The 20231-nt window shown below is 46.9% G+C and overlaps 1 protein-coding gene across 29 annotated transcripts in view; it reads left to right on the top strand.

The window, feature by feature from the left end:
- The window catches only part of RIC3 (RIC3 acetylcholine receptor chaperone), a 50748-nt gene that overhangs the window by 19915 nt on the left and 10602 nt on the right, over positions 1-20231 (top strand). For 16 of the 29 annotated variants that reach the window (XR_014814476.1, XR_014814477.1, XR_014814481.1 and 13 more), the window contains exons 4-5: positions 413-506; positions 14762-14907. Coding sequence is in view for 6 of the 29 variants with exons in the window: in XM_084974946.1 (XP_084831072.1) it covers positions 413-506; positions 14762-14907 (240 nt within the window). In the remaining 23 variants the exon portion in view is untranslated. Of the gene's footprint in view, positions 1-412; positions 507-14758; positions 14908-20231 lie in introns of all 29 variants that reach the window. The other 13 variants (XR_001298561.3, XR_001298562.3, XR_014814475.1 and 10 more) reach the window with 1 other exon arrangement.

Consider the following 20231-nt stretch of genomic DNA (forward strand, 5'->3'; position numbering starts at 1 on the left):
AGAGCTTAAGCACAGGTGCAGTATTGCTCATTTCAGGGTCGCAGCTCCTTTTCTCAAGTCCCCGACAGGCTCAGTACTCAACCCCTCAGCATCCCTGAATTGGAAACGCCGTGTTTATCTCCCCCGCTCTTTCTTGGCTCACCCAGTAGCCGCGAAGGGCTGTTTTCACTCCTGAGTTTGTCTCTGGCTGGTCCTTTCTCGTGTCAGGGAGAGAGATGTATGCATTACTGTCCAAACTGCCTCTTTCGGTCTTGGTGCCTCTGCCTCATGGTTGGATGAGCTGGAGAGCCCTCGGCCTCTTGTCGGAGGCTCGGGACCCGCGGGGTTACTGCAGCGTGTCGCAGCCAGCTGGGTTCCAGAGGAGAGCTTGGGAGTTGTTTGCAGTGGTTCTTAGGATGTTTATTTTTTTCAGCCAACTTTGAACTTGTTCAATTGCAAGAAAAACTGAAGGAGACAGAGGAAGCCATGGAAAAATTAATCAGCAGAGCAGGGCCTAACGGTGAGAGGTACGTTTTCACATAACGGGGATCAGACTGTTGCCCGTTTAGAGAGTCAGTCTAAAATTTTGTTTTTCTTTGATTTCTGGTTTGCTTACTTTCTTTTTTTTTTTGTAATTGTCATCATATTTTGTTATTTACATGGTGTTTGTCGTGGGTCAGTTCCACTTTTTATGCGTCCAGGCGTCTCGTTTTCAAGAGGATGTGCTCAGTGTGCGTGTGAGTACGTTTGTGAGCGGGTCCCACAGGGCGAGGTCACCGCGTGCCAAGGAGGACAGCTTCCTGGCTGTCTGAAAGGCATCGTTTGAAGTAAAATCAGCTTGTGAGCGACTGCGCTTTCCCTCTGAAACAACCTGAGAGAAGAGAGCGCGTCTAGGCGGAGAGGCCCTTGTTGGGTGTGGACTGTGCCGGAGCAGAGCGAGGCGTGCGGAGGGGGCAGGAGCCAGGCTGGCCTGTGTGCCCCGCTGCCAGGATGCACTCCTCCAGCTCCAGCCTGGCTGAGGCCCTGGAGAGGTGGCTTCAGCAGGTCGACGGAAGTGGGCATCACCTAGGAAGACAGAGCCGCAAAAGGCCTGGGCAAAGAAACTGGAGAGAGAGCACAGAGAGGCCGTGCTGCCCCACCATGGCCTCTGCTGCCGTGTCCGTGGTGCTGCTGGCTCCGCGCTCTCCTGCCCTGCTCCTGGCTCTGGCCTCGTCCACCCTTGGCTGGAGAGAAGAGGAGGAGCCACCATCCCGGAATTGCAGCCCCTCCAGGTGGCTTTTCCCTGCAGTGTCTCCATCGCTGCTGAAGTGGCAGTTCTGAGGGGGAACCTTGCCTGTCTGGGCCCAGGAGCCTTGACCGCCTTTCGGGCAGAAAGCACTGTGGCTGGATTTCTCCAGAGCGGTAGGCTGTGTGCACGTATCTATACCCGAGGACGTCTGTGCGGATGGAGACTGCTGCTGGGTATTTACTGAGCGCTCATTGCGAGCCAGGCTCTGAGCTGAATGCTTTATACACATTACCGAACGTTGGAGGGTTTTCTGAGTGGGACCAAACCAGTTTGTGCAACTGTGCTTTTCTGGCCCTTTCTGCCCTTCCCCCCACCACTCACAGTCTGGGGAGCAAAGCACCAGACTTTTACAGACCCTTGTGCCGCAGAAAATATCTGTGCCCTGACCCTGGTCTGTGTGAAGCCTAGGCCAGACCTAAGGGTCATGAAAACTGTAGGAGAACAGACTGGCTCGGACCGCCGCCCGGCAGCGATTGTGTCACGTGTCCCCACGGTCCCTCCCGGGAGCCGAGGAGCAGCTCCCCTCCGTCTGAGGAGAACGGAGCGTGTGTCTCCCTTTCTCCGCTGGCTTAGTTTCCAGTCCTTAAGGATAGGAGCGATTCTCAGAAACCCCGTAATCTAACGTCTTTCGTCCTTATAGGTGGGGCTGTGGGACTCCCAGCTTTGAAACTGCAAGGGCTGGGCAGCTGCATGTATGACACTCTTCCCGTGTTTTTTTCTTTTTGCTTTTAACTCAACGACTTTTATTATATTTATCATTGTACAATAATCATCACAACGTAATTTCATAGCATTTCTGTCCCAAACCCCCAGCCCATACCCTCCCCCCAAATCTGTCTCCTTTGGAAACCGTAAGTTTTTCAGTCTGTGAGTCAGGATCTGTTCTGCAAAGAAGTTCATTAAGTTTTTCAGTCTGTGAGTCAGGATCTGTTCTGCAAAGAAGTTCATTGTGTCCTTTTTTTAGATTCCACATGTCAGTGATAGCAAATGACATTGGTGTCTCACTGTCTGACTAACTTCACTTAGCATGGTAATTTCTCGGTCCATCCATGTTGCTGCAAATGCCGAAATTTCATTCCTTTTTATGGCTGAGAAATACTCCATTGTGCGTATGTACTACCTCTTCTTGATCCACTCCTCTGTCGATGGACATTTGGGCTGCTTCCATTAGTCTTGACTGTTGTGTATAGTGCTGCAATGAACATTGTATCTTTTTGAGTCATGGTTTTCTCTGGATAGATGCCCAGGAGTGGGATTGCTGGGCTGAACCTGCAGCATATGGAAGTTCTCAGGCTAGGGGTCGAATCAGAGCTGTGGCTGTCGGCCTTCACCACAGCCGTGTAGGCTCCAGACCAAGTCTGTGACCTGTACCACAGCTCATGGCAACGCCAGATCCTTAACCCACTGAGCAAGACCAGGGATCGGACCCACCTCCTCATGGATACTGGTGGGATTTGTTTCTGCTGAGCTGCAATGGAACCACCCTTCTGTCCATTTTTTGATGGGGTTGTTTGGATTTTTTGGTATTGAGCTGCAGGAGGTGTTACATATTTTGGAGATAACCCCTTGTCCATTGCTTCATTTGCAACTATTTTCTCCCATTCTGTGGGTGTCTTTTTGTTTTGTCTAGGGTTTCCTTTGCTGCGCAGAAATGTTTAAGTTCCTTAGGTTCCATTTGTCTATTTATTTATTATCATTATTCTGGGCAGTGGATCTGAGAAGATATCGCTGCAATTCTAGAGTGTTTGGCCTATGTTTTCTGCCGAGAATTTTATAGTACTTGGTCTTATATTTAGGTCTTTAATCCATCTTGAGTTTATTTGTGTGTATGGTGTTGGGAAGTGTTCTGATTTGATTCTTTTACATGCATTTGTCCAGTTTTCCCAGCACCACTTATTGAAGGGGCTGTCTTTCCTCCACTGTATATTCTTGCCTTCTTTGTCATAGATGAGTTGACTGTAGGGATGTGGGTTGAACTCTGGGCTTTCTATCCTGTTCCACTGAGCTATATTCCTGTTTTGTGCCAGTACCATATGGTTTTGATGACTAGCTTTGTAGTATAGCCTGGAGTCAGGGAGCCTGATTCCTCCAGGTCCATTTCTCTTTCTTAGGTTTGGCTATTCTGGGTCTTTTGAGCTTCCAAACAAACTTTAAAATATTTTGTTCTAGATCTGTGAAAAATGTCCTTGCTAGTTTGATAGGGATTGCATTGAATCTGTAGATTGCCTTGGGTAGTACAGTCCTTTTGAAAATACTGACTCTTCCAATCCAAGAGCATGGGATGTCTTTCCATCTGTTTGTGTCATCTTTGACTTCTTTCATTAGCATCATAGAGTTTTCAGAGTACAGGTCTTTTGTCTCTGTGGGTAGGTTTATTCCTAGGTATTTTATTCCCTTTGATGAGATGGTCAATGGGATTGTTTCCCTAATTTCACTCTTTTATCTTTCATTGTTACTATATAGAAATGCAGTTGATTTCTCTGTATTAACTTTGTATCCGGCGACTTTGCCAAATTCATTGATGAGCTCTTAAGTTTTCTGGTAGCATCTTTAGGATTTTTGAGGTATAGTATCATGTCATCTGCAAACAGTGATAATTTTATTTCTTCCTTTCCATTTTGGATTTCTTTTATTTCTTTTACTTCTCTGATTGCAGTGGCTAGGGCTTCCAAAACTATGTTGAATAGTAGTGGCGAGAGTGGACCTCCTTGTCTTGTTCCTGATCTCAGCAGGAATTCTTTCAGCTTTTCACCATTGAGAATGAAGTTAGCTGTGGGTTTGTCATATATGGCCTTTATTATGTTGAGGTAGGTTCCTGCTATGCCCACTTTCTGGAGGGTTTTTAATAAGAAATGGGTGTTGCATTTTGTCAAAATCTTTTTCTGTATCTGTTGAGAGGAACCAATGGTTTTTATTCTTCAGTTTGTTAATGTGGTGTATCACACTGATTGATTTGCGGATATTGAAAAATCCTTTGCATCCCTGGGATAAATCCCATTTGATCATGGTGTACAGTCCTTTCACTGCATTGCTGGATTTGGTTTGCTAGTATTCTGTTACGGATTTTTACATATATGTTTGTCAGTGATATTGGCCTGTAATTTTCTTTTTTGTGGTATCTTTGTCTAGTTTTGGTACCAGGGTGATGGTGGCCTCCTAGAATGAGTTTGAGTGATCCTTCCACCGCGATTTTTTTGGAATAGTTTCAGAAGGATAGGCGTTAGCTCTTCTCTTTATATTTGATAGATTTCACCTGTGAAGACATCATGTCCTGGACTTTTTGTTTGTTGGAAGTTTTTAGCTCACGGTTTCAATTTCAGTACTTGTGATTGGTCCCTTCATCTTTTCTATTTCATCTTGGTTTATTCTCGAAAGATTGTACTTCTCTAAGAATTTGTCTATTTCTTCTAGGTTGTCTGTTTTATTTGCACATAGTTGCTTATAATAGACTCTTATGGTCCTTTCTATCTCTGTGATGTCCGTTGTAACTTCTTTTTCATTTCTAATGTTACCGGTTTGAGTCCTGTCTCTCTTTTTCTTGATGAGTCAGGCTAAGGGTTTATTAATTTTGTTGGTCTTTTCAAAGATCCAGCTTTGAGTTTCATTGATCTTTTGTATGATTTTCTTCATTTCTACTTTATTGATTTCTGCTCTGATCTTTATGATTTCTTTCCTTGTGCTAACTTTGGGTTTTGTCTCTTCTCTCTCTAGTTGCTTTAGATGTAAAGTTAGGTGGTTTATTTGAGCTTTTTCTTATATCCTGAGGTAGGCTTATATTGCTATAAACTTTCCTCTTAGGACTGCTTTTGCTGCATCCCATAGGTTTTGGATTGTTGTGTCTTTGTTGTCATTTGCTTCTAGGTATTTTTAAGTTTCCTCTTTGATTTCTTCAAGAAGCCATTGGTTGTTTAGTGGCATATTGTTTAGTCTTCACTGTTTGTGTTTTTTGCACTTTTTTTCTTGGTCTTGATTTCCAGTTGTATAGCCTTGTGGTCTTTACCAAATCTTGGTTTGTGTCCCAGAATGTGGTCAGTCCTAGAGAGTGTTCTGTGTGCCCTTGAGAAGAATGTGTATTCTGCTGCTTTTGGATGGATATTCTCTAAATATGTTAAGTCCATCTGGTCTAATGCATCATTTGAGGCCTGTGTTTCCTTGTTAATTTTCTGTCTGGATGATGCGTCCATTGCTGTAAGTGGGCTGTTAAAGTGCCCCACTATTAATTATGTTACTGTCAATTTCTCCTTTCAAGGTTATTAGCAGTTGCCTTATACATCGAGGTGATCCTATGATGGGTGCGTATATATTTACAGTTGTTATATCTTCTTCTTGCATCGATCCTTTGGTCATTATGTAATGGACTTCTCTGTCTCTTAAATTTTTTTTTTTTTTTTCGATTTTGGGGCTGCACTCATGGCATATGGAGATTTCCAGGCTAGGGGTTGAATCAGAGCTACAGCTGCCAACGTCTCTTGCAGTGTTCCTTATTTTAAGGTCTGTTTTATCTAATATGAGTATTGCTACTCCAGCTCTCTTTTGATTTCTGTTTCCATGGAATATTTTCTTCCATCCTCTCACTTTCAATTTGTAGGTGTTCCTAGAAGTGAACTGGGTCTCTTGAAGACAGCATGTATGTGGGTCTTGTTTCTGTGTCCATTCAGCCAGCCTGTGTCTTGTGGCCGGGGCGTTTAGTCCGTTTACATTCAAGGTAACTATTGATAAGCATGTGCTTATTGCCATTTTATCAGCTGTTTTGGACTTGCTTTTGTTGCTCTTTTTTCTTTCCTTTTTCTCTTGTTCCCTCCCGCTGTGGTTTGATGGCTGTCTTTAGTGTTGTATTTAGATTGCTTTTTCTTATTTGTGTGTGTATCTATCGTAGATTTTTGGTTTGCAGTTACCCTGAAGTTTTGATAGAGGAGTCTGTATATATACAAGATTGTTTTAAGCTGTTGGTCTCTTACTGCAAGTGCATCTCTGCTGTGCTGCGTCTGGACCCTGCTCTTCTCAGGATTTCTGACTTTGGTGGCATATTTGTGTGTGAATGATTTCCTGCCTTTACTATATGTGTGTCTTTACTGGTCTGCCTTGTCATTTGTCATGTTTTTGTTTCTAGTTGTGGCCTTTTCTTTTCTGCCTGGAGAAGTTCCTTCGGTATTTGTTGTAAGGCTGGTTTAGTGGTGCCGAATTCTCTTAGCTTTTGCTTATTTGTGAAGGTTTTGATTTCTCCTTCAAATCTGAATGAGAGCCTCGCTGGGTGGAGTCATCTTGAATGGAGGTTTTTTTCCCTTTCATCATGTTAAGTATATTGTGCCACTCCCTTCTGGCCTGCAGTTTCTGCTGAAATATCTGTCGATACCCTTATTGGGGTTTCCTTGTATGTTACTTGTTTCTTTTCCCTAGCTGTTTTCAGTATTCTCTTTTTGTCTTTAATTTTTGTCTCCTTTAATTTGTGTCTCAGGGTGTTCCTCCTTGGGTTTATTTTGTATGTACTTATTGTGCTTCCTGGATTTGAGTGAGTAATTCCTTTCCCGTGTTAGGGAAGTTTTTGACTATTATCTCTTGAAATATTTTCTCTAACCTTTTTTCTCTCTTTTCTTCTTCTGGCACCCCTGTAATGTGGATGTTGGTGCATTTAACACTGTCCCAGAGTTCTCTGAGACTGTCTTCATCTTTTTCAATCTTTTTCTCTTTTCTTGTGCATCTGTGGTCTCCACTAGTCTGTCCTCCACCCGCGTATTGGCTCCTCTGCCTCCTGTGTTCTGCTCTTGGTGGTTTCCAGTGAGTTTTTATTTCAGTCGTTGGATTTTACATCCTCAAATCTTCTATTTCTTTGCTCAGTGATCCTTGTACTTTATCAATCTTTGCCTCCAGTTTATTTCCAAGATCTTGAATCATCTTCACTATCATCTAGTCTTTTTCATGGAGGTTGGTAATCTCCAGATCACTTAGATGTTTTTATTGTTTTTTTTTTTCTTGGTCCTTTATTGGAGTCATAGTTCTCTGCCTTTTCACTTTGTATAGATTTTTGGTGTGGTTTCCTTTTTGCAGACAATAGAGTTGTAGCTTCTCTTGCTTCTGATGTCTGCCCCCTTGTGGCTGAAGTTGATACAGGCGCTTGCTGTAGGTTTCCCGGTGGGAGGGACTGGTGCCTGCCCACTGGTAGGTGGAGCCGATTCTTATCCCTCTGGGGGGTGGGGCTTTGTCTCTGGGTGAGATTAGAGGTGGCTGTGTGCCTGGGGTCGGGGGATCTTTAGGCAGGTTGTTTACTGATGGGTGGGGCTGTGTTCCCACCCAGATTATTGTTTGGCCTGGGCTTCTCAGTGCTGATGGGTGGGGCCAGATTTTTCCAAAACGGCCCCCTCTAGAGGAACACACACTGATGAATATTTCCGAGAGCTTTGCCTCCAATGTCCTTCCCCCACAACGAGCCACAGGCACCCTCTGTTTTCCCAGGAGATGATCCTAGAACTGCAGTCAGGTCCAACCCAGATTCCTATGGAGTCTGCTTTGCCCTGGGACCCAGTGCACATGAAAGCCTGTGTGTGCCTTTCAAGAGTGGGGTCTCTGTTTCCCCCAGTCCCGTGGAGCTCCTGTGCACAAGCCCCCGGCCCTAAGTGCAAATGCCCAGGGGGTCCTTCTCCCAGTGCCAGATCCCCAGGTGTGGGGACCTGACATGGGGCTCAGAACTCTCCCTTCCGTGGGTGAGTCTCTGTGATACAGTTACTCTCCAGTCTGTGGGCCACCCACCGGCAGGTATGGGGTTCCTTATATGGTGTAATCACCCCTCCTACCATCTCAATGTGACCTCCTCTTTGTGTTCTGGAGTGGGACATCTTTTTTGATAGTTTGAAGTCTATTCGGTTGAAGATTGTTCAGCAGTTGGTTGTAATTTTTTTGCTTTTATGAGAAGGCGAGCTCCAGTCCTCACTAGTCGGGTTCTTAACTCACTGAGCCACAGTGGGAACTCCCCCATTCTTTTGCTTTTTATACTGAAATCCTTTAAACTTCGTCTCTCTTGCATCTGTTCTTTTACAAGGATTATTAGAAGAGCCCAAAATACTCCCAGGCTTTTTATGTTAGATCAAGGTTTTATCGCTTTGCCAGACTTCTGGGAGGATTTAAGACACGACAAGTTCATTTATAGCCTTCTAAGTCCTTTCATATCACATTGCTCCATAACTGTAAGATTTTGCTTAACATTCCAGAAATACGCAGTTCCTGAAACTTCATCTTGATACTTAGGTAAGAATCAAAATATGGGAGAGGTTTTTAATATGGCCTAATAAAAGTTTTCAGACAGCTTTGAGTGGGAGTCCCGTGAGTCTGCACACGTTTTAAACAATTGGGCATCGTGAAGGGCCGGTCTTGTGCCGCGCTGTGTCTGCTGTGAGGCGCACTCTCTAGCTCAAGGACACACAGGCTGAGAAAACGATCTCGGAATCAGAATTGAGGCGTCTTCATTTCTGGCCTCTGGTTAGCAACCTTTTCTTCCTGGAACAGCATGTCCAGCTCTAATGGCTTTCCTAGAAGCATGGCGTGGCTTAGGAGGAGAGGTGAGGGCGCAGACTCTGGCAGCAAACACCTCGGCTGGCATTCAGGTGGGTCCGTGGGACTGCGGGTTCCTGGCGGGCATCATTGGGAAATGCCCTCTTTGAGGACAGACTTAGTCTCTTGTGTTCGCCATGTTCACGTGGTGGGTACTCAGTACATAGTCACCACCGAAGGAAGCAGGTGTTCACGTTTGATGCAGGCGTCCTTCGAACACGTGGCACCCTGATGCAAGAGCGAGACAGGGGTGTTCCCGGTTGAGACCTCTCTTCATTTCCCGACCTCTGTATTCGGTCGCTGGACGTGTCCCATAGGGGGCTGCTGTTATCCAACAGTGAATGTCCCTTGCGTGCATGAATGTTGAAAACGGAACGCGTCCTCTGCCCCTGGGTGAACTGGTCTGCCTTTGATGTCCCCATCGCAGCCCAGGGCTCGGCCATCTACTGAGTCGGCCGCAGCAGAGATGAGAAGTCATGCTTCGTCCACCTGTCCTTCCTCCCATGTGTCCTCATTTCTTCCGGATAAGTCTGTCTCCCTGCAAAAGCCTCTCAGCTCTACTCGGGCAGGGATTTTCCTCCTCACTCCCAGAGCCTCGCACAAGCCAGCAGGAGGCTTTAGAGAAGCATCAGCTGAAACAGAAGAATGAGGGAGGAGTGGGTGGGGATGTCCTTACATTTGACCTAAGTCAGAACCTTTGCGCGGAGCTTCTTCGCCCCTGATTTTGGCTCCCTTCTTTCACTTTCTGCCTCCAAACCCGTGGGTTACGTCTTTGGTTTTAACCCGTCAGAGGGCCCTGCTCGGGATGAGGTGCAGAATCTCTCCCGTGACTTGTGCTGTGCTGGCGACGTGGCTCTGTGTCCCCCAGTTGCTCTGTCTTTGTCCATTTCTCTCTCTTTCTCTCGGTCTGTGCTCGAGCCACGCTGACTGCTTGTTGTCCCTCTGAAGTAGCTGTACGCTTTGGCTTTGTGACTCTGCATAGACTTTTCTCCTTTGCTTGGGTGCCCCCACCCCATCCACACACTTACTTTAACTCTTGCTTGTCCTAGAGGTCTCAGCTCCGCTATCAGGTCTCCCGAGAGTCCTCCTCCGAGCCCACAGCTTGGCTGGGCGGTCCTCCTGTGTGCTCTCAGCCCCCTGGGTGTGCTGGCTACTGTAAGCATCGCATTACCTCCTATGTTCTGTTAACTCTTCTGTCTTCCCTCATGCCCTGTAACCTTCGTGAGGAAAGGGAGTTTTCGTCGTTCAAATTTTCATTCCTCGGGCTGGCACATGGCAGTGTCCTACGTGCTGAAAGAATGAATGAGGACAATGTAAAGACGGTACTTGAAAGCGGGGGTGCAGCAGCAGCAGCAGCAGGAGTATCTTTGGTGCTCTTCTGATTTGTCCTGCACAGCCCTCCAGGGTTGTCAGTGGCAGGGATTATTTTCGCAGAGAGAAAAAGTATGCTCTAGGAATGTGTATCAGTTTTCTGTGGCTGTTGTAGCAAATTACCCTGAATTGAATGCCTTAAAACAACGCATATTTATCCTACAGTTTTGCACGTTGGGAGCCCTACATTTGGGCAAAAACCAAGGCATCATCAGCACCACACTCCCTCTGGAGTCTGGGGGGGAGAATCTGTTTCCTTGCCTTTTTCAGATTTTAGAAGCTCCCACATTTTTGGCTCACGGACCCTTTGTTCCGCTATCAAACCAGACTTTCTCGCGTAGCCCTTTGGCCTCTTCTGCCTCCCTCTCTACTTTTAAGGACCCTCGTAATTACATGGTGTTTTCCCAGATAATCCAGGATGATCCATTTTTAAGGCCAATGTGCAACCTTAATTCCTTGTGCATAGTCCGCTGATGCATAAGGTCATGTGGCGACAGGGTCCAGGGGTAGCATGTGCATATCTGTGGGGAAGGGAAGGGACATTGTTTCGCCTGCCACAGCAAAGGCTTAGGGAAAAGGGAGAGTTTGAATTAGCCTTTCAGGATGGAAGGCTCCTCTCAGGCAGAGTTTGGGGAGAAGGTTTCAGAGGGAGCAGATGGCACAAGCAGCAAACAAAGAGAGTCAGGGCGTGTTTTGGGAATAGCAGGTAGTTCTGAGTCCCTGGAGCAGAGCACACCAGGGCCGTGGTAAACGTCAGGGGGCAGCCGATGGAGAGGAGGCAGAGGAGTAAACCGGGCCGACTGGACGGCGGGCTGTGACGCGCCGGGGCCGTGAGGAGCGCTGCCATGGGCCTTTGTGCTGTGGAAGAGTTTATATGTAGAGGTGCTGGATGCTAGGAGGATGTTGAAAAAGTTCTCGCAAAGGTAATAAAGAAGCCAGTGAGAATAGAAAGGGGGGGCAATTAAGGGGACTTAAAGGAGGCAAAAAATTGCAGGCTCTATCAGGATTCCTCAGTTGCAAGTAGCCAGTTCTTGGGAGCAAAAATTTGGAGGGGGTAGCTGAATTGACTGGAAGAGTTTGCAGTAGCTTACAGTGTCAAAAGCTGAAGCTGAAGTTTCAGGAAGAGTGGGAGCCCGAGCAGCTCTAGGGGCTTAGGGAGCAGGGACAAATGGACAGTCTCTTCAAGGACTGCTGCCAGGGTGATTTAATGCTAACATCTTCAGTTCAGGCTGCCCTGTGTTCAAGATCCAGTTTTCAGAGAAAGCACAGTTGGCCTGGCTGGGGTCCTGTGTGTATCACTGACTCCGCCTGGCTTGGGTCCTGTGTGTATCACTGACTCCGCCACTGCAGCCAAGGGGATGCGATGTGTGGTGACTGGCTCTGGGCCGCAAGGCCACCCTTGAAGGCGACGCGAAGGGGGCGGATGTGCTGGGAGCAGACGAGGGGGTGGTTTTCCAAAGGAAGACTAGCTCGACGAGAGAAACGAAGAAGAGAGGTACTTTTGAAGATGTACCACTAAACTCGACGGGAGATGATGGTACCAACCAAGGTAAAAACAAGAATGCAGGTGAGGCTTTGGGATGCGGGGATCACGAGTTCGGCTTCGAATGTGGCTGAGATGCCGCCAGAACTTCTGTGTGTGGTGTCCTACAACAACAGCAGGAAATCTGGGCATCGCGGTCCCAGCAAAGGACACGGGCTTGGAAGTCACCCGGCCGTGGGGAAGGTGAGAGCACCCGACTTCGGGGCGCGTCTTACCGATGGCCGGCACTCCGGCTGCTCCGATTGCTGTTCTCCTCATGGAAGGTGTTGTAAGAAACTCTTGCATTCTGTGTTTTATTTAACTCCTGGATCCAGAACTTGAACTCGAGTCCTCTGGGTTTGCAGCGTATTCCGAAGTCTGAGGAATTATCCCCCAGCTTGACCTTTCCTTTTTCTAACGCCTTGGAATTGCTGTACCCCACCTCACCTTGCTCACCTCTTCATGCAGCTGCTCAGGACTCTGGACCAACTAGGACATGGTTGTTTTTTGTTTGTTTTTCTGCTTCTTAGGGCTGTACTCGTGGCATATGGAGGTTCCCAGGCTAGGGGTCCAATCAGAGCTACAGCTGCCGGCCTGCACCAGAGGCACCGCCACGCCAGATCCAAGTCGCATCTGTGACCTACTCCACCTACATCTCAGCAACGCCGGATCCTTAACGCACTGAGCAAGGCCAGGGATGGAACCCGCATCCTCAGGGATCCCAGTCGGGTTCGTTAACCACTGAGCCACGAAGAGAACTCCCCGGACGTAGTTTTGAAGGATGAAATTAAGATTAACTTCGTTTTGTAAGGGCAAGGCCCCCGGGGGAAATGCCCAGGAAGCAGCTGGAATGTGGCGAGGCCAGGGCGGCCTCATCTTTGTAGAGGTGACGGCTTACTGTGCCGCTGGCTGGCTTCCTGAGAGCACGCCTGCAGGGCTGGAGATGGGCGGTCCTCCAACCGAGCTCTCCGGAAAACCAGGTTTTAGAGGTGGGAGTAGGGAGATGGGCCAGGAGCGAAGATGCAGGAAAGGGTTAGGTAAGTGGGAGGAAGACGACTGTCTCAGTAGCCCGGGGAGGAGGCCTCTTCCAGGCGAGGGTGGCGCCCAGCACAGAGAAGTCAAGAGAACGAAATGGGAGAAAAAGACTCTGGCCTTGAGAGGAAAGGCCCCAGTGATGATTTTCCCAGGTGTTGGTTAAGTGGTGGAGCGGAAGCCAGCTTTCAGGGAGCTGGGGGAAAACGGGGACCGTCAGAGTAACACTCTCGAGACTTCCAGCGCTCATGGCGCTGCGCCTGGGCGCTGCGCGGGGAAGCATCGCTGCCCTCCAGGAGCTGTCAGCAGGCGAGGCGGGTGTCGTGTGCGTGCTCGTTGCAGGAGATTCGGGAGAGGGGAGGCGGACACCGAGTGCCCTCCAGGACACTGTACTCTGGAATCCTCGAGGCAAGCCCCTCTTGTCGGTTTCTGCGTTTCCCAGCCCACCCATCCCTCTTTTCACTACGATTTTCCACGAGTTAGGGAGCCGACAAGACTGCTCCACTCAGCGCAAGTCAGAATGTGCTGAGTACGGTCCAGAGCGGGGACACGTGTGCCCTGTCGGGACAGGCACGGGCTCTCGGCTAGGGACGCCCTCGCGGCCCCGGAAGCCTCCAGCGAAGCGGGCGGTTGTCACGGGAAGAATCAGGGCCTGTGGAACAGATGTGCCGTCTGCCGGGTGACTCGGGCGGAGGCAGCTGTCCAGCCCCTGGTGCACACGGGCTTCTCGGCTCACGGCTTCGAGGCCGGTTGGTGGAGGAAACGGGGAGCTCGTGGGGTCCTGTCTCCCCACACCGAGGTCTGTAGAACTGTCGCATCTGCATTTTCCGGTTACCGACTGCGTGTTGGCGAGAGAAGCCCTCGCCTCCTCCCGCTGGGGCGCAGGGGCCGCCGCGCGGGGTAGGTTGCCCGTGGGACTCAGGCCGCCTGCGTGAGGCTGGTGGTCCGTGCGCGTTGCTCCTTCCCGGGCATCGCAGTGACTTCGAGCGCGTTGGGGGTCGAGGAGGAGAGGGAGGAGCCTCTGCTGGATCCTGCTCCCCGGGCAGCCGCCGTCCCGGGGCACACAGCGCCCAGGCTTCGGAGAGGCCTTGCCTCCCGTCGGCGTGGTGCAGGGCCGCCCGCTCACGGTCCCTCCGGGCCCTGGGCCTCCCCTTCCTCGGGTGGGCATTTCCCCAGAGCCACACAGCTGAGTCAGGACACGCACCCGGCTTTTCTGAGCTGGGTAACCCGAGCGCGGTGCCTCGGGAGTTCACACCGTCAGAGCAGCACACACGAGAGCTCCCTGGCAACTTGGCGGGTTGAGGATCTGGTGTGGTCACTGCTGGCATTCGGGTTTGATCCCTGGCCCAGGAGCTTCCCTGTGCAACGGGTGCAGCCCCCAAACATAAACAAACAACCCCCCCAGAGGTCAGAGACGTTCGTTTTAGGTAGCGCGGCAGCATTCACTAGCCATGTGGCTGGAGGTGTGGCTTCCCTTCCAGGAGCCTCGGTCCCCCGGGTTCTCTGGTCCAGATGACTTGTCACAGTGCTCCAGCTCTTAAATTTTACTTTATTTCTGCACAAGCACATTCAACCTGGGAATCCTAGGGCTGGCATATTTTTCCCTCGTTGAGGCTAATGGCACAGTGTTTTGATCCAACTTCAGAGGAGGGTGCTTGCAGTAAGTGGGAAGAGTGCCTCCCGGGGGGTGGGGGGGGGCAGGCAGCGGCTCTGCTGAAGGGGCACTGGCTGAGGGCTGAGACGGGGGGTCTTGTCCCGGGACTGACGTTAAACTTCTGGGCCCTTGGACAGCTGCCTCATCTATTCTGGGCCTTAGTTTCCCCACTTGCCGAATCAGAACATGGAACTAGGCCTCAGCTGTGCAGCTCTGGGATCAGTGCCCAGAGTAGGTATTTGTTGCTGTTGAATTTCCTATTCTCGACCCCAGGCAGATTAGACGCTAGGATCCAGGCAGATGGCGGTGTGTGTATTCATTGCCCAGGAGTGTTTACCACTAACTGGCTGGATTGTCCGATGTTTCTCAGCAGAGCACAGACTGTGACTTCTGACCAAGAAAAGCGGCTGCTGCATCAGCTCCGAGAAATCACCAGGGTCATGAGAGAAGGGCGACTCATTGACAGACCCACCCCGGAGCAGGAAGCCGAGGAGGCCTCTCCCACGGAGGACTGGGAAGGTAAAGCGTCTGCGTGCGTCTTTGCTCGACGTCAGCCCGGAAGAGGGTCGCACAGACTTTGGAGACATCGGCTTTGTTGCTGAGGGAGAGTGTGTGTACAGCGGATTCACCCGTTGTAAGAGTGTGGCTGGGTGGGTTTGACGGCTGTGCACAGCTGTGTCGCCGCCCTGCCGTCAGGATGTGGCGAGGACGTTTCCTTCGTCCGAGAAGGCCCCCTCCCCGTGCTGCGGATCCCTCCTCCTGCCCCGGCACCAGCGGACCTGGTTTCTGTCCCTGTAGCTCTGCCTTTTCTGCTACGAGGGGTCGTGCCGCGGGCGCTCTTTCGTTTCTGCTCTGTTGGGTGAGCGCATCACGCGGGGGCTTGGCGTGTCGAGCGTATCCCAGCGCTCTGTCGCCACAATAGCGAGGGGCTCTCCTGTTGGCTGGTCCACCACAGCTTGTTCCCCGTTTTCCAGTTGAGGCGAGGCACACTGGGGTCTTTCCAGCTTTGAGCAATTATTACGAATCAAGCCGGTGTGAAATTTTTTTTTTTTTTTTGGCTTTTTAGGGCTGTACCCACGGCATATGAAAGTTCCCAGGCTAGGGGCTAAATCGGAGTCTGTGGCGTACACCATAGCTCAGGGCAGTGGTGGATCCTTAACCCACTGAGCAAGGCCAGGGATTGAACCTGCAGCCTCCTGGATGCTAGTCAGATTCGTTTCCGCCGAGCCCTGACGGGAACTCCTGCTATGAAGTTTTGCATACAAGTTTTGTTGGAACATATATTTGTGTTTGTTTGGGTACATAGCTAGAACGAGGTTTCTGGGTTTTATAAGTGTGTGTATTCGACTTGATTAGAAACTGTCAACTTGTTTTCAAAAGCGGCTCTGCTGTTTCGCCTTCCCACGTGAAATGTGTGAGAATTGCAGCCACTCCACGTCCTCGGTGAGGCTTGGATTTGTTAGTCTTTTTAGTTTTAGCTGTTTTCGTAAGTGCGTGGTGGTATCTCAGTCGTGACTTTAGCCTGCATTTCCCTAGTGACGAATCATGTTGAACGTTTTTTTAAACTCTTACTTGACATCTGTGTGTCGTTGGTGCAGTGTTTGTTCACGTTGTTTCTCACTTTCTTAATTGAGTTGGTTGTGTTCTTATCGAGTTGCAAGAGTTCCCTCTATATTCTGGATGTGCGCTGTCAGTTATGAATTTTGCAAATATTTTCTCCTAATCTGTGGCTTGCCTTTTTAATTTCTTAGTGGCATCTTTCAGAGAGCAGAAGTTCAGTTTATCATTTCAGAGAGATGAAACCCAGTTTATCATTTTCTCTCTCTCTCTCTTTTTTTTTTTTAATTTTTAATTGTCTTTTTAGGGCTGCACCCACAGCACATGGAGGTTCCCAGGCTAGGGGTCGCATCAGAGCTAAACCACAGCCACAGCCACGTGGAATCTGAGCAGAGTCTGTCACCTACACCCCAGCTCATGGCGATGCCAGATCCTTAACCCCCTTCCCCACAGATACTAGTAGGGTTCGTTAACCACTGAGCCATGAGGGAAACTCCTTTTTTCCATTTTATAAAGTTTTATTGAAGTTTTAATGTTTGATTACAAAGTTTTATGGTAAAGTTGATTTAGAGTGTTTGGCCATTTTCTGCTGTACAGCAAAGTGACCCAGTCTTCCGTAAATATGTGTATACACACCCATCATCTTTCTTGACTGCCTCCCATCATGTTCTCTCCCAGGAGATTAATGTAATTCCCTGTGCTGTACGGCAGGCCCTCGTCCATTCTAAATGTGATAGTTTGCATCTACCAACCCCAAACTCCCCCTTCACCCCACTCCTCCCCCCTCTCCCCTGGCAACCACAGGTTTGTTCTCTGTGTCTGTGAATCTGTTTGTTTTGTAGATAGGTTCATTTGTGCCATACTTGAGATTCCACATATGTGACATCATATGGTATTTGTCTTTGTCTTTCTGACTTACTTCACTTAGTATGAGTCTCTAGTTGCATCTGTGTTGCTGCAAATGGCATTATTTCGTTCTTTTTATGACTGTATAATATTCCATCTTCTTAATCCACTTATCTGTCGATGGACATTTAGGTTTTTTCCATGTCTTGGGTGTTGTGAATAATGCTACTATGAACATATGGCTGAGGGCTTAATCTGCAAAATATACAGACAACTCATACGACTCATCAACAAAAAAAAACCGAATTGGTAAATGGGCAGAAGATGTAAACAGACGTTTCTCCAAGGAAAATATTTTCTCTTTTATGATTCATTCTCTTTGTTTGTGTTTAAGAAATCTTTACCTAACTCAAAGTTTACCTAACTCCTCTGTTTTCTTCTAGAAATTCAATGGGTTTAGCTCTTACATTTAGGCCTGTTGATCCATTTTGAGTTAGTTTTGCATGTCGTGTGCGATAGCAGGACTGAAGTTAATTTTTTTCCATATTGACAATCCTCTTGGTCCAGCTTATTTTGCTACATTTAAGTACCTTGGTGGGTTGGTGGAAAATCAACCATCCCTCACTCTTGGAAGATGAAGAATCAGTTGACTCTGTACGTATGGGGCCTGTTTTAGACTAGTTTTCCTGTTCCATTGATCTGTCTGTACTTAGACCAATATCACAATGTCTTTTTTGTTTGTTTTGTTTTGTTTTTTGTCTTTTTGCTATTTCTTGGGCCGCTCCCGCGGCATATGGAGGTTCCCAGGCTAGGGGTCAAATCAGAGCTGTAACCTTTGGCCTACACCAGAGCCACAGCAACGTGGGATCCGAGCCGCGTCTGCAACGTACACCGCAGCTCAGGGCAACGCCAGATCCTTAACCCACTGAGCAAGGGCAGGGACTGAACCCGCAACCTCATGGTTCCTAGTCGGATTCGTTAACCACTGCGCCACGACGGGAACTCCTACAATGTCTTTATCACTGTTTCTTTACTTTATCTTACAATCAGATAGCACAAGTTCTTCAACTATGTTATTTTCATAATTATTATGGTAATTCCAGACCCTTCACATTTTCAGGTAAGTTTAGAATCGTGTGTCAGTTTCTACAAAAAAAGCCCAAGGGGATTTTGATTTGCATTACATTGAATCTTTAGATCAATTCAGAAAACATCATGACAATATTGAATCTTCAATCCATGAACATTTTATCTCTCCATTTATTTAGATTTTTAATTTCTCGGCAATGTTTTATAGTTTTCAGCATATAGGTCTTGCACATGTCTTGTAAATTTATTCTTAAAGTGCATGTTTTATATCATAAGCGATATTTAAAACTTTTAAATTGTTTGTTATTTGTATAGAAACACAATTTATTTTTGTATTTTGTATTTGCTTTTATATCCTGCAACTTGCCTGAACACACTTAGTTCTAGTGGCTTCTCTTTCTTTTTTTTTCTTTTTAATATTTCTTAGGATTAAATTTCTTAAAACTTTTTATGTAGGAGTTTCAAATTGTTTATGAATAAGGACAGTTTTACTTCTTTTCAGTCTGTAGAGCTTTTATTTTTCTTGCCTTATTGCACTGGCTAGGATCTCCTACTGCAGTTTGAATAGAAGCAGGGAAAGCAGACATCCTTGCTTTCCTGATATTAGGTGTGAAGGTAATCACATATTCTCCATTAGTATGATGTGAACTCTTGATTTTTCATGAATTTTTTTTTTCAGGTTGAGGAAGCTTCTGCCTAGTCTTAATTTACTGAGAGTTTTTCATCATGAATGGGTATTGAATTTTTATGAATATTTTTTGTTACTGAGATAATCATATTTTTCTGTTTTAATTAATATGGTGAATTACATTTTTAAAAAACATTTAAACAACTTTACATTCCTGGGATAAACCTTATTTTATAATAATTATATGTATCTATATGACTAGATTCAACTTGCTAAGGGTTTTTTATTTCTGTGTTTATGAGGGATATTTGTCTGTAGTTTTCCTTTCCTATAATGTCTTTGGTTTTGATTTCAGAGTGCTGCCAGCCATGTTAAATGCATTGTGTGCATTCCTTCTTTTATTTTCTGGAAGAGTTTGTGTAGGAAATTCTGCAAGAGTCTGAAAGAGTTTGTCTATTATTCCTTAAGCGTTGGGTGGAGTTTTCCAGGGATACTCTCTGTCACTGTTGTGGCTCAGGTTGCTGCTGAGGCGTGGGTTCGATCCCTGGCCAGAGAACTTCTGCACACCACTGGCACAACCAAAAAGGAAGGAGGAAGAAAAGAAGGAAAACTGCTTGTAAATGTGTACTGGCTCTTGGTTTTTGTTTTGTTTTGTTTTGTTTTTAACTTTTTTTCTTTTTTGGCCACACCCATGGTATGCTAAAGTTCCCAGGCCAAGGATCAAACCCAAGCCACAGCAGTGACAATGTTGAATCCTTAACTAGTAGGCCACCAGGGAACTCCTGTACCGGCTCTTTAGCAGGAAAAAGCTTCTTGAGCATAAAAGCAATGCATGATCTGTTCCTAAAAAACTCTCAGAAAAATAGGAATAGAGGGGAAATTCTTTAACTTGATGAAGAGAATCTATAAAAATCTACAGCTAACATGATATTTAATGGTGAATAATGAATGCTTTCTCCCGAAGACTGGAAACAGGCAAGGATGACTACTTTTATTCAGAATAGAACTAAAAGTTCTCAGTAGTGCAATGAGGCATGTAGAGGAAGTAAAAAGCATACGCACTAAAAAGGGAGAAAGAAAACCCCTCCTATTTGCAGATCACATGATTGCCTACATAGAAAACCCTGAGGAATCCTTTTGAGAAATTTTTAAATTTTATATTGGAGTGTAGTTGATTTACAACGCTGCGTTAGTTTCAGGTGTACAGCAAAGTGATTCATTTTCAGATTCTTTCCCATAGAAGCTATTGCAGAATACTGAATAGAGTTCCCCGTGCTGTACCGTAGATCCTTGTTGGTTATTTCATATATAGTAGTGAAATGTGTTATACTAACATGGTATAACTATGTTAGTTACAGTTAGTTTCACACTAACTATATGTGTACTAACATATACGTTCGTATATGTTAAATCCTAAACTCCTAATTTATCCCTCCCCACCCCCACCTTTCCCCTTTGGTAACCATAAGTTTGTTTTTGAAGTCTATGAGTCTATTTCTGTTTTGTATATAAGTTCGTTTGAATCATTTTTTAAGATTGCACATGTAAGTGATAGCATATGGTATCTGTCTGTCTGACTGACTTCACTTAGTATAAGAATCTCTGGGTCCATCCATGTTGCTGTATATGGCATTATTTCATTCTTTTTTATGGTTGAATAATATTCCTTTGTATATATATACACCACATCTTTATCCATTCATCTGCTGATGGACATTTAAGT

The sequence above is a fragment of the Sus scrofa genome, chromosome 9 (assembly GCF_054392235.1).
Source record: "Sus scrofa isolate SSC_HxYL_T2T_F1_AM1 chromosome 9, Sscrofa_HxYL_maternal_Yorkshire_Landrace_v2.0, whole genome shotgun sequence".
In the NCBI taxonomy this organism is placed as follows: Eukaryota; Metazoa; Chordata; class Mammalia; order Artiodactyla; family Suidae; genus Sus; species Sus scrofa.